The sequence below is a fragment of the Vulpes lagopus genome, chromosome X (genome assembly GCF_018345385.1).
Source record: "Vulpes lagopus strain Blue_001 chromosome X, ASM1834538v1, whole genome shotgun sequence".
NCBI classification, from domain to species: domain Eukaryota; kingdom Metazoa; phylum Chordata; class Mammalia; order Carnivora; family Canidae; genus Vulpes; species Vulpes lagopus.
This window is the reverse complement of record NC_054848.1, coordinates 55,250,376-55,263,718: the sequence shown is the minus strand read 5'-3', so window position 1 is coordinate 55,263,718 and position 13,343 is coordinate 55,250,376. Positions and strand designations below refer to the sequence as shown.

Genomic DNA, 13,343 nt, shown 5'->3' with positions numbered 1-13,343 from the left:
CTGATTTCTCCCTGTCCCTTGACATTAGCAGCAAGCTTTCAATTATGGAGAAGGAACACTGGTCCCTGCCAATACCATACCCAAAATAAGGTTCTCATCATTGGGATCAAGTGTCAAAACAGGAGGCTCCAACAGCCTGGGCATGGCCTGAGCATCCCAAATGATATTGTCCTCCCAGCGTCCATACACCAGCTCCTCGTTGTCAATGGGAAAGATGGAGTACCAAGGTTTGTCATCATCCAGGGTGGCTGCAAAACCTACTCAGAAGAGGAGGAAACACTCAATAACTGACAAAGTATCTATGCCCCTTTCAATAATGATCCCAGCAAAGGGAAAAGGAGCAAATGTTAGTACAGTTATTCATGGGGCTACTGAAAAGGAACCTAGGGCACACAGTGTATTTCTCGCTTTATTTTTCTTGGAATTATTTCTCACTTAAAAAAAAAAAGTTGCAGACAAATGTTCTTGCAATATTTTTTGTGACTCAAAATTTTTACAAAAAAAGACTAAATTTAAACAGCCAGTGTGTTCAATAAAGGACTGGCTAAAGAAATTACAGTAATAAATGATATGGTAAAAAATACTAATAAACGGTAGTAAAATATATTTAAAACAGAGTAACTATTGGTAAATTATGGAAACATCCATATAATACTATGCAATAAACAAAGTGTTTAGATAGAATGAAAGGAGGAAAAAACTATTTCTTAGAATTAAAAATTAAGACAATTTTGTTTTCCTCTGAATTATAAAAGTAATCCAAGTTAACTGAAGGAAGACACAGAAAAATATAAAGGAAACTGTCTGTGATCTCACAAACTAGAAATAACCACTGTGAATCCCATAGCACATTTCCTTTCAGTCAGCTTTCTGTGATTATAACACAGTGTGCTTTTTTCCCCACTCACACAAACAGGGCATCGTATAAGCCATTTTATGTTTTTTTTTTTTTACTCGAGTTTCCCATGTTATTAAATATTTTTATGAAGAACTCGGAATGACACACAATAGTATTTATGTCAAGCGAAAAGCACAACATACAAAACTATGTCTACAGAAATGAGCTCAACTACACGTACACACAGAAGACAGAAAATCAAAAACCAAGTGTACCACAAAGTTAATAGATAGTCGATCATCTCTGGATAGCTGGATTATCAGTGATTTTTTTTTTTTTTTTGGTGTTATCAGTGATTTTTGACACTATTCTATTTTCAAAGTTTTCCACATTAGGCATGACATACCTTTTTTGGGCGTATTTAAGGAGAGAAAAAGCAAATTCCAGCATGATAAAAAACAAAGGGGTTGGCTTTGAAAACCAAAGTAGACTAGGAGATCAAGCCTTATTCTAGTCCAAAAAAGACCTTTAACTTCAAAGTGGTTTTCACATTTTTCTTTTTTTTTTTAATTTAATTTATTTTTTGGTTTTCACATTTTTTTGAGACATCAGAGTCCATCCTAGCTTAGTAATCATGTAAAAAAACTTATTAAAGACTAGAATCAGGGCTCAGGTCTGAAACATTTCACTGTCCCTCAGCAGCAGCATAGGGCACACCTAACCCCACTTAGGGTAACTGAGGCAAAGGGCAGTGTGCTAGACACAGCTGGCATGGAAGCACACCTTGCTGAACATTGTAGGCCATGGCATTCCTAGTCATGCTGGAAGGAAGCCAGCCTGCCAGGCTTGCACGCTGAGGCTTTGTTCCTTTGTGCTTGACATCCTCCCCATCCCAGATGATATCATCCTCCCAATGCAGCTGTGTCACCATCAGGAAGTTTTCATCAGCCAGTAGGTCAGAGCCATTGTTTTCCTCAAATTTCCTCAAATCCTACAGAAACAGAAAAAGAACAACAAATCCCTGAGTGGTCAACGGTCAAAGTTCCCACTCCAGATCTCACATGAGATACATCAAATGTAGTCCTTGACTTGAAAGAACCTGGTAATGGAGCATTATCAGCCTCCTCCCACTCCTAGTCCAGCACAAACAGTACCCTTGCAACAGGGTCTAGTTGCCAGGGCAATATTATATAACAAGCAAAAGAATTGGACACCTCCATCTCCCACCAAAGATACCCTATCTGGTATGTCCTCAACTGAAAAGTAAAGTTAGGTAAAACTACAAGGGCCCTGGGCACAGATTCCTTTCTTACATACCAGTATCGCTTACCTCCATCATTCTACATTTTATCACAGGCTCATGGTCCATTTTTCTCAGTTTGAAGCCATAATCAAACCCACTGCCATCTTCAGGGACACCCAGCATATCATACCACAGTCGAGCAGGCCCATAACGCCACTCAGCCACTCTTGGTTTGGTATCTGTCACTTTATCTATATCTCCAGTTGACTGGGAAAACTTTGATTCAACAGGAGCCATCATTGTAATCTGTAACAGAACAAAGTAGGAGGGAAGGATTTCCTGATCCCAGATGTCCTAGGGCTATTACAGGGAGTCCACAGTCAGGAAGGGAAGTCAGAGGAGCCATAAGGACAATTCTTCAATGGGACTGGAGTTAGAATGTAAACAATGGAGTGCTATCATGCCACACTCTGCCTATCATTCAAACTTTCCTATTCACCAGGATGTGTATCACCAACTCCCTGCCCTCAATCCTTTCTAGTGTTATTACAGTAGAAATAATGTAAGGGAAGGGACAGCCACTAAGACTGAACTCACAATTTCTCGTTCATTATCAGCACAGGACTCTGCCTGCTAAGGTGGTACTTCCAATTTAGACATAAGCTAGGGAGAACTCATTTGTTCCTCTCATAGGTCTCAATCCCAGGTATCTATTTTGCCTACTTCATCATCAGAGAGACACTGCTCTGGAGGTGGTGGTGGAGCATAGTCATAGTTCCATAAAGACTTCTTGTTGACTTCGGACTCTACTGAGCACTCCACCTCCTGGATCTGTTCTTCCTGTATCAGCTCACGGTGCTTCTTCTTCCTCTTTCTCCGAGCACTCCGCCAAACAGATGGGACATTCTTCCCTGGTCCGAAAAGACGAAGGAAGCGTAATACCTAGGACATGGAAAGTCAAAGACTCAGTATCAGGTAGGAAAACAGCAGTGTCTGGGTCTGCAAACTCCCCTGAGGGGTCTACTTGACTGTAGGGGAGGGACCAGGAGTGCTGAACTCAGAGTTATAACATCTACTGAGAAAGTAAAGAAGTATCCTTTAATAATTTGGACTCGTTCATTTAAGACAAGGGCAATTTCTAATGAGAACTACAAAAATCACATGTACTATCATCAATGCATATGACTTTTCTTTTTAAAGACCTAATACAACGCAGTCGAATGAGGAAACTTCTTAATCTTTGTTTTTTTAAAGATCTTCTTTATTTATTCACGAGAGACACAGAGAGAGAGGCAGAGCCATGGACAGAGGGAGAAGTAGGCTCCTTGCAGGGAGCCCGAGGCAGGACTCAATCTCTGGACCGGGATCACACCCTGAGCCGAAGGCAGACACTCAACCACTGAGCCACCTAGGCATCCCAAAACTTCTAAATCTTATTCATTCTGTATTCAACATCTTAGAACAGAACTCAGTATTTAGGAGAGGTCAGGGGTTTGCAATGTGGGCTTTCTCCACAGAAAGTACCTTCCCAGGCCGAAATTCCGGGAAAAGTTCTGTGACACTTGGCAACAGCTTGGTGGCATCATGCTGCATAATCCCAGCCAATGGTAGGGTCAGCTTTCCATCCTCAGATTCTGCCTGTGATGCTTCCTGAGGTCCCATCTCAGATTCTGAGTCAGAGGAACTACTGAAGTCCACTTTCTCTGAGGCCAAAGAGGAAGGGGCAATGATGGAGGGCAAGATGATGCCTTCTCCATCCTCAGACACTGCAACAAGGAAGAGAAACCCCTTTGGCATGTAACTGTGAGCATATTTCCTCCGATTCAGTCAATACCCACTATCTAGGCTATATGGATGGCTCAGTGGCAGGGGATATAGTTCCAAGCACCCAGATTACTAGTATGCAACCCAAAAAAACTCATTCCAACTCATTATCTCCCACCATCCCCAACTCACCTTGTACCTGGTACCCTAGGGTTGTGATGAGAGAAAACAAACACTATTACTACATTTACTACTTTCTATACATGTATTAGCTTAAAGGAATGTGATCAATAGCAAAATTATATAATACTTTTATACCAATCAGGCCTTATCATTTCTAGTTCAGAGACACATAAACTGAAGACTTTTTTTTTTAAGCCCACAGGATGATAATGAAATTCTTTAACATAAAATAAGATGTAGAACATAAAGTTATCAGATGTTATTTAGCCTGCAGACTAATGCAGAAATGGCTAAAACTCTAATAGGAGGAATTTAGGTTAACATAATTCTCAAAAAAACAAGAGCTCAAAGACACTGCTCCTCCGCAACCTCCTAGCCTAGGACAAAGTTACTACTGTACTACTGTGGCCAACATAGGAAAGGTGGAGAGGATCACTAAAGCCCCTGCCTTTGAAATCTCTGAATCTAGTAGTTGGCTCTATATGATTTATGTACATTCTACGATGCCTTCCCCATTTGGTCATTTCTTTTAGAGAGAGTCATCTAAACAGGTAGTTTCCAAATACCAGTATGCAGATCAGTTGCATCACCAACTACTGGAGAACATTTTAAAATTCCTGGGCTCTCTTGCTGATTTTCGGAAACAGATTCTCTGGTGTGAGAGTCAGAAATCTTATTTTTTTAAATGCTTGGGATGATTGTGATGGACAGCCAGATTTGAGAAACACTGACCTAAACTACCTTTTCTTGAGTAAATATTAAAATACGGTTGCCAAATGTTTTAAAACTTCCCTTTAACATTAAAATTTGAAAATTATATGCTTACTTCCGGAAGTTGTATCCTTTCCTAGCATCTTAATTTTAATAGTTCCCTATGGGTATGCCAAAAGCCTAGACCTATAAATGAAATATGTTCCTTGGACAAAAGAAGATAGTCTCTACTCACCACCAGTAAGACCATCCTGGTCCTTATCTTTCTTCATTGGTCCTGGAGGTGGAGGTGGAGGAGGCATCAACTTGCAATCAATGTCTTCACAATCGGCATCATAGTCATCTTCATCATAATCTAATAAAACCAGGAAAATGATCTCAATACCCAAAATATCACATAACAGTCCTGAGTTCCTCTGTTAAGCAAGAATTTAAAGTACCACGCAAAACACTACATAGATCCCTTAAGAACACACAAGAGGTGCAGCCTCTGCCTTGAGAAAGAGATGATGACACGTTATCACCAAATACTAGGACACAATGTATGCCACATATAGAAATTTAGGGAGCTCCTAAGAACTGTCTAAAACCTTTGTTCCTTCTCCTGATCAAATCCTATTTAATTTTTTATTTTCATTCTGCTCAATCTCATAATTGAATTTAATATTCTTTCTTCTCTGTCAGTTTCCTTTAAGATTGGACTTTCTCTCTTCCCATTCCCCAAGTCTTTTCTTTTTTTTAAAGATTTCATTTATTTATTCATGACAGACCCAAAGAGAGAGGCAGAGACATAGGCAGAGGGAGAAGCAGGTTCCTTGCATGGAGCCGGATGTGGGACTTGATTGCAGGACCCCAGGATCATGCCCTGAGCCAAAGGCAGCCACAACCACTGAGCCACCCAGGCGCCCCACTCCCCAAGTCTTTGACACATTTTTTGGTCTACCTTCTGCAGTTTATTCTTTTCACTGACCTTTAACCTCTGGCATCACTCAATACCAGATGGTGAACATTTTGCTTTCATTCCTCTACACAAGCTCCATTCCCTTACTCAAGAATCACCCTTATCCAGATTAAACTCCAATCTGTAGGTCTTGCCCTGATTTACCCACCCTCTATAATTGTACATGTTCTGTTGCCTAAAGAACCTTTCCACTCAGATACCTCACAACTCCATCTCTCATCACACTGAAATATCCTTCACCTCTTTAAAACTCTCTTTCCTTACTATTAATACCACTTCCATCCTTATTTTCCCACCTTATAACTGTCTCTTGTCCCTTCCATCAATCTCTTATGCTTTTTCAATCAATCATTAATAGTCATTATAGCAACTTCCATTTACTTAGTTCCCATTATGTGATTGGAAAACACACCTTTTCCAATCAATCATTAATAGTAGTCATTATAGCAACTTCCATTTACTTACCTTCCATTATGTGCCAGGTATTTGTAGTTATTTTATCTACAATCCTCCCAAGAATGTTGGCAAAATAAGAATTATTCTGAGATAGTAAAATGACTTACTCAGGGTCACACAGTTTTAAGTGACAAAGACAGAATTCAAGGCTGGTTGAACAACAAAGCCTATATGCTTTCCCACGCACTTCCTCACTCACCCAGTCCTACTGATATTTTATTAGCAACTCACAAGTTTAATTCTGCTTAACATTTTCCACAACTGTCACTTTCAAAGACCTTGATAACTTTACATATAGTGGGCAAAAAGTCTACCCCTTTACCCTTTTTCTAATCAAAACCCCAAAGCAATAAGCATCACTTCTCATTTTCATTTAGGAAGGAAAGGCAACTAACATTTACAGAGCATCTACTATGACACCATACTATGTAGGTGCTTTCACACCAAGTGACAATGAGCTTAAATTCCTACATAAGACCTATTAATAGGTTGGGTATTATCACCTTTATAGATGACAAGAAAACTGAGGGATTATTACAAATCCAAGCCTCAAAGACTGAGCAACTTTCCCAGGATCAAACTAAATACGGAGCTGGGATTTAAATCTATCATTCTGACTCCAAAGACCATTTTCTTTTCATTATACCACCCTGACCCTAACTCAACAATCTATATTGGTTTACAATCCTTTATAGCATCAAATCCCAAGTAAGGCATACATATAAGTGCTGTCAAACTGCTCTACCCTTGGTTCTTGCTATCTAGCACTATGTTTTCCACTCCTTTCAAGAAAACCTGCTGGCCAATTCCCACCCCCCACACTACTCAATTATTTCTGTCTTCAAACTTTTAGACAAGCCATGTTTCCCAACCAAAATGCCCTGCTGCTCCCTCTCCATGAAACTTTGTCAAAATTTTGCTCAAAATTCACCTCTATGATATCTTTTATAATGACCTCCACTCAAAATTATTCCAAAGAATCCTTGTAAATCAAGCCATGTGAAGTGGCCAATGCCAGAGAAAGAGGAAGCTAAGGGCACAGGTGAAGGCACCTTCACTAAGTAAGAGAACTTGGAAACGAGCATCCTAGATTACTGAGACTATCAAATGCAGCATCCTCCTTTTTTAGGTCATAAAACCCAACTAGGAATTCCGCACTCATCCTCTTCCTCTTCCTTCACGTCCCTAGCCAAGACAACAAACCCAAACCTGAAAAACCACAATATTCCCTGAAAATCAGAGCTGCTACCACCTGTCCCTTAGCCTAAGTCGGGGTGCTCAAAAATAATAGTCATGATATTTGTTTTAGATATTCTGTCAACCTCTCAAAATGAAATACAATATACAGAAATATGAGCTTGTAGCTGGCTTATGTCTTCTTCTTATGAGTAATTACACTTCACGTTTGTTTATCCCATTTTCCCCAAATGATAATAATATCCACAACAGTGAAACCTGTATCTTCTCTTTTTCTGGGTTACCTCTTGTATATGTGGTACATTTAATTCTCTCTATATAACAAGCACTCCAATCCATTGACTGGTCCTAAAATCTAATTCAACAAGGTGGACAATGAACAAACAATGAGCAGCCTCCTACAAAAGGGTCAAGCAGGGATGCCTAAGTGGCTCAGTGGTTGAGCATCTGCCTTCAGCTCAGGGTATGATCCCAGGGTCCTGGGATCGAGTCCCACATCAGGTTCCCACAGAGAGCCTGCTTCTCCTTCTGCCTATGTCTCTGCCTCTGTGTGTCTCTCATGAATAATTAAAATCTTTAAAAAAAAGTGTCAAGCAGTGAGAATAGTAAGTATAGGGCAGTGGAAACAATGAATTATATATGTGTCAACTATACCTCAATTAAAAGTTGTAAAAAATTAAAAGTCAAAAAGAAAAAGGAACTATGATCAGTAGCCCTAGGTTCTAGACCACAGAACTAAGCTCCTCAAGATCGGAAAATTGATTTTATTATCTTTGTACAATACTGTCATAGTTTATAGCCCATAATAGGTGCTCAATAAAAGTCTAGTAATCTGAATTATTGAATTTGTTAAGGTCTGCCACTACTTAACTTACAGAACTTTTAATAAAGGCTCACATCTTATTAAAGTCAAGGTCTAAATCTGTGATGAGGTTAGTAATGAATAATTACTAAGACTCCTTCCAGCTCTGATTCTGATTCTACATGTAGCACCTTACACCAGGGAGAGAAATCTGTATTGTGAGCAAGCATTAAGTGCATTCTGTCACCATTACAGGTGGTGGGTGATTAACAGAAGTGGAGTTAATAAATACATGTGCTCATTTATATATGTCATTGTAAATACTTAACCCTCTTTGAACTACCAAGTCCTTAAGGGCAAAGGCTGAGTTTAAATAGTATCTAAAACAGTGCCATGAACCCTGCAGGTACTTAAGGACCAGATGATAAGGACAGCATTAGCATCCTTACTTGGCATTCACCAAGAATTTGGGAATAACCACTATGAGGAATAAATGTCTGAGTAGAACACTGCCCCAGAACAAAAAAAGCAGCTACATGGAACTGAGCTGACAAAGAGAGAAGCACAGGACAGAGAGCAGGAATAACGGCAGAAAGCATACACAGAAACAAAATAGACTACACAGCAAGAAAATGAACTGGAATGCCCTACTGATGACACTAGAGAATCACCTGAGTGGCAAAGGGGCTGCAAGCTCCCCATTGTCTGCTGATATCTTCGGCTTTCATCTTCTGCTACCTCAGTGATGTCTGAATAGTCCACAGCATCTTCTGTACTCCTGATCCATCCTATAAATAAAAGGAGGGGCAGGTATATTTCAACAAAGAGCAAGTAACTCTCACTCCCAAGTGAGCAAGTAAATGCCCACTGAAAAGTGTGTACATGGTTAAGTGGCTAGCCTCCTCCCCCACTTTACTCCCCATGACCCCAGACTTCACCTTCATCATTTACCAGGGCACCATCGGTCCCAGCCAATTCTTCGTTTGCCGTGAGTTCAGTGATCAGGCTGCCCAGACCCAAAGCCCCCAAGCCTGCCAAGTGCTTCTTACACTCCTGAAAAAGGGACAGCACCAGAGTCGAAGATAACAACTAAACCTAAGTTTCCCACACCACAAGGCTTATTTCTCTGGTCCAGCACAAAGCTATAAATCCATATTAAATACAACTCTACAGTGTGCTAAAAGGAGCATCACATTCCAGAACTGTAAAGTAAATCTTCTGCTAAACTCCACACGTTGATCAGATCTTTATTAACATAGTATGTCCAACTTCATTACCATGCTTTAATAAGAAAAGATTATTCAAAGAACCATCACCAAGACTAAACAAAGGGAACAGCAGTTCTCTAAAGCCTAAAGCAAAGATCATTGGGATTAGAGAAGGGACGGCAAGAACTTTTTTTGCTACCTTTTGTGTGTTTGTGTATGATGCAGATGAGGAATATTGATCAATATTTTCTACTTGAGAAAATGAACCTAAATCAAAGTAGGTAAGGCTCATCTGGACACAGAAAACAATTTCATGAATGCCAGTGAACACCGGGAAAACTACCTAGGAAGTAGACCAGAAGGGGGTCTGTCCCTAATAGTTTAAACATTCACGGTTCTACGAACTGAGGCCTGAACCACAGAATTTGTTACAGGGTCTGTCCAGTCCTCTTGCTCTAGAGCCACTTCCGGTCAAAGATGGTCAGACAGTGCCGTTTCAAGAATCTTCAAGGGTCTCATAGCAACGGCTTAAAAGCAACGTCACTAGGTCACGCTATTTTTTCCGGCTGCCTTGTTAGGATGAATATCATCCCCAAAGCCACCCACATCAGCGCTCGGCCTACGAGGGCTTGCCTACAAATCTCTCTTCTCCCCATGCTCACGCACAACTGAGCCTCCACGCTCAACGTTATAGACACTCTACTAGGATACACACTCCATTTCTGGTTTCCTCTCTTTACATTAACCGCGCCCTTTCACAGAGGCTCTACTCTAACCACCCTCTACTCTGCTCACCCCACCGCCTCTCCTCAGCCGCACCACCCGCTACCCTATCCCCACGCCCACCCGCCCCCCCCTCACATCGTCCAAGACGCTTTCCCCCTCCAGCTGCCCGGCTCCATTGATGTTGCCAAAAAGGAAACCGGTTAAAGAAAATGGGCCGCCTCCAGCAGAATCTTCATCGCTGTCCGTGTCTGACATGATGGCGCTGGTAGTGTCTCCGGCGGCTGCAGGCAGCAGCAAATCCCAGCCAGGTCCCATAGACCGGAAATAAAAACATCAGTCGCCCAGAAATGACTTACAGGGCTCCTTGACCTCACTAGGCCCTACCGGATGTGGAAAGGGATGGTGGTGGGAATAACCGGAAAGACCGGCGGTCCTACTAAAAAGGAAAATTGGTTGCACTACTTTACTAACGGCTTCTGATTCGACCATACGCGATCAGGAGGTTGGGTATCTGGAAAGCGGTTGGTCAAAGAAAACGTTTGGTCCCGCCCCATTTAACTAATCTGAGCAACAGCTTTCTCTGTGCATTGGATAGAGCCACAGCTGTTTCTCCAATCATAAAGAGCTGCCTGGGTCACGTAGCTTACGCCCTTGTGACCGCGAGTCACCACGGCCGTGGTACGCGGAAGTGAAGGTTAGAAGCAGGCTTTTCCTTCGTCCAGCTGTTTTGCCGCTTCGTGTTAAGGAGAAACTGGCCATCAATCGCACTGTGCCAGAGGTACCTATGCAAGATGTTTTGAATTGATTGACATTTCCCCCATGGAAATGGAGTCCCCTCCCCCTCGTTTTCTTTCGGGAGATGTGAAAAAGATGAGTAAAAGAACCTACCCTTCACCTAGATTAACATTTTTACAGGTTTGCTTTTTTAAAGTTTCTGAACCACTTGAAGGTAGGTTACAAAAATATTGTGATTTTCCAGCCCCAAAAATATTTTTCTACATAACCACAAAATTATTGCATCTTAAAAGTTAGTATTAAATCATTATCATTTAACATACAGTTCATATTGAGATTTCACCAGTTGGACGCCTAGGTGGTTCAGCGGTTGAGTGCTGCCTTTGGCCCAGGGCCTGATCCTGGAGACCCGGGATCAAGTCCCACGTCGGGCTCCCTGCATGGAGCCTGCTTCTCCCTCTCTCTGCCTCTCTCTGTGTTTCTCATGAATAAATAAATAAAATCTTAAAAAAAAAATTATCTGAAAAGAGCAATAGACCTACTAAAAGAAAGGCCTTCACTGCAGACTCACAGGGCAGATGATAATTACCTGGGTAGAACCAGTCTGCTGCATTTAAAAAAAAAAAAAAAAAAAAAAAAGCCTTTGGCTCCGGGTGTGGGTCCCGGATCCGGGGATCGAATCCCGCATCGGGCTCCCCGCGGGGAGCCAGCTTCTCCCTCTGCCTATGTCTGTTTTTACCTCATAAATTAATTAATTAATTTAAAAAAGAGAGATTTCCCCAGTTGTCCTGGTTGGAGCATTTTACACTTCAATCCAAGATCCATTTGAGGTTCTTGCACCGCACTTGGTAATCTCCCTTCAGTCTTAATCCAGAAACACCAGCCTTTTCTTGATGTTGCATGACACTACATTTTTTTGGGGGGGGAGAATCCAGGCAAGTTGTCTTGAAAATATCCAATATTCTGAATTCATCTGATTGTTTCTTCGAATTGGTTAAGGTTAAATATTTTACCGACCATCAGAAGGCAAAAAGTCAGGTTGTCACAAAATTGGTGCTGCTGTATTTGAGCACCAGATCTCTCCATTGCACAGGCACATTTTTCCTTTTGTAATTAGTAAATAGGGTTGAGATTGTGTGAATATTCACCCAGTGGGTTTAGCATCCTTTAATGATCCTTGCCTGAATCAGTTATGTTGAGTGCAAAAGGATGATTTTTCTAATTCTTAAATTCCGTCTACATTTATTTTTTTTAATTTATTTTATTTTTTTAAAAGATTTATTTATTTATTTATTTATTTATTTATTTATTTATTTATTTATTCAGAGAGAGCGAAAGAGAGGCAGAGAGAGAAGCAGGCTCCATGCAGGGAGCCGGACTTGGGACTCGATTCCGGGTCTCCAGGATCACACCCCGGGCTGCAGGTGGCGCTAAACCGCTGCGCCACCGGGGCTGCCCTCCTTCTACATTTATTAAGTGGACTTACTCAGTGAAGAACTTGCTCTTACCTCCCTTCTCCCATTTTTATTTTTATGTGTTATAATGTAGCACCATCATTATCCTTTTTGATGATCAAACTGTTCCAAATTTGTCCAGTGGGAACCACTTCACTCTGGCTCCTGTGTTATTCGCGGAGTACTTCCTTGGTTTTTGGCACAAGATGTTCTAGGCTTACTCTGTACATTCCCTGTCCCAGACCTGATTTAAGCCATTTCTCCAAGGAGCCCTGATTTCTTTTAGTGGAGAATTATATTTAGAAACTGGGGCATCATTGCTTAATAGGCCCTTTCAGTGGAGAGAACTAAAAAAAAAAAGAGTTTAAAGGGCACCCGGCTGGCTCAGTCAGTAGAACAAGTGACTCTTGATCTTGGGGCCATGAGTTCAAGCCCCACATTGGGTGAAGAGCTTACTTTTAAAACAATAGAAATTTTAAAAAATAAGTTTATTCTAATACCTCCCATTCAAGTCCAACACCACAGGGTTCTCCCTCACTTTTCCCTATTTCATATTTCTGTCTTGCTTCTCTTACAATTAAAATTCTGGTTCCCGGGCAGCCCGGGTGGCTCAGCGGTTTAGCGCCGCCTTCCGCCCAGGGTGTGATCCTGGAGACCCAGGATTGTCCGCGGACATGGGCAGCAGAGAGAGAGAAGCAGACTCCCCTCTGAGCAGGGAGCCAGACTCAGGGTTTGATCCCAGGGCCCTAGGATCATGACCTGAGCTGAAAGCAGATGCTTAACCAACTGAGCCACCCAGGTGCCCTAAGTGTACTTTATACTGCTTCTTAGATGCTTATGCTTAAGGAAAAGCAGATTCAACAAGAGGGGGATGGAGGCTTATGGAAAGGGGAAGGGGACTTCAGATACTATAAATACTCAAGATGGTATTCTTGCCTCAAAACGTGGTTTTGCATAAATATACCATATGACCCAGCAATTCCCAGCACTCCAGTTTATACCCAAGAGAACTGAAAACATGTCCACAAAAAAACCTTGTATACAAGGCAACAGCACTATTCATAA

At 41.4% G+C, this 13,343-nt stretch overlaps 1 protein-coding gene across 7 annotated transcripts in view; it reads right to left on the bottom strand.

Moving 5' to 3' along the window:
- The window catches only part of TAF1 (TATA-box binding protein associated factor 1), a 72,080-nt gene extending 61,566 nt beyond the window's left edge, over window positions 1–10,514 (bottom strand). For 3 of the 7 annotated variants that reach the window (XM_041740904.1, XM_041740902.1, XM_041740905.1), the window contains exons 1-9: window positions 10,225–10,513; window positions 9,094–9,208; window positions 8,827–8,943; window positions 4,975–5,094; window positions 3,606–3,847; window positions 2,805–3,023; window positions 2,169–2,387; window positions 1,622–1,829; window positions 81–257 (exon numbers count right to left, since the gene is read on the bottom strand). In XM_041740904.1, the coding sequence (XP_041596838.1) occupies window positions 81–257; window positions 1,622–1,829; window positions 2,169–2,387; window positions 2,805–3,023; window positions 3,606–3,847; window positions 4,975–5,094; window positions 8,827–8,943; window positions 9,094–9,208; window positions 10,225–10,404 (1,597 nt within the window). In that variant the 5' untranslated portion in view covers window positions 10,405–10,513. Of the gene's footprint in view, window positions 1–80; window positions 258–1,621; window positions 1,830–2,168; window positions 2,388–2,804; window positions 3,024–3,605; window positions 3,848–4,974; window positions 5,095–8,826; window positions 8,944–9,093; window positions 9,209–10,224 lie in introns of all 7 variants that reach the window. The other 4 variants (XM_041740900.1, XM_041740901.1, XM_041740903.1 and 1 more) reach the window with 3 other exon arrangements.
- Window positions 10,515–13,343: the final 2,829 nt, after the last annotated feature.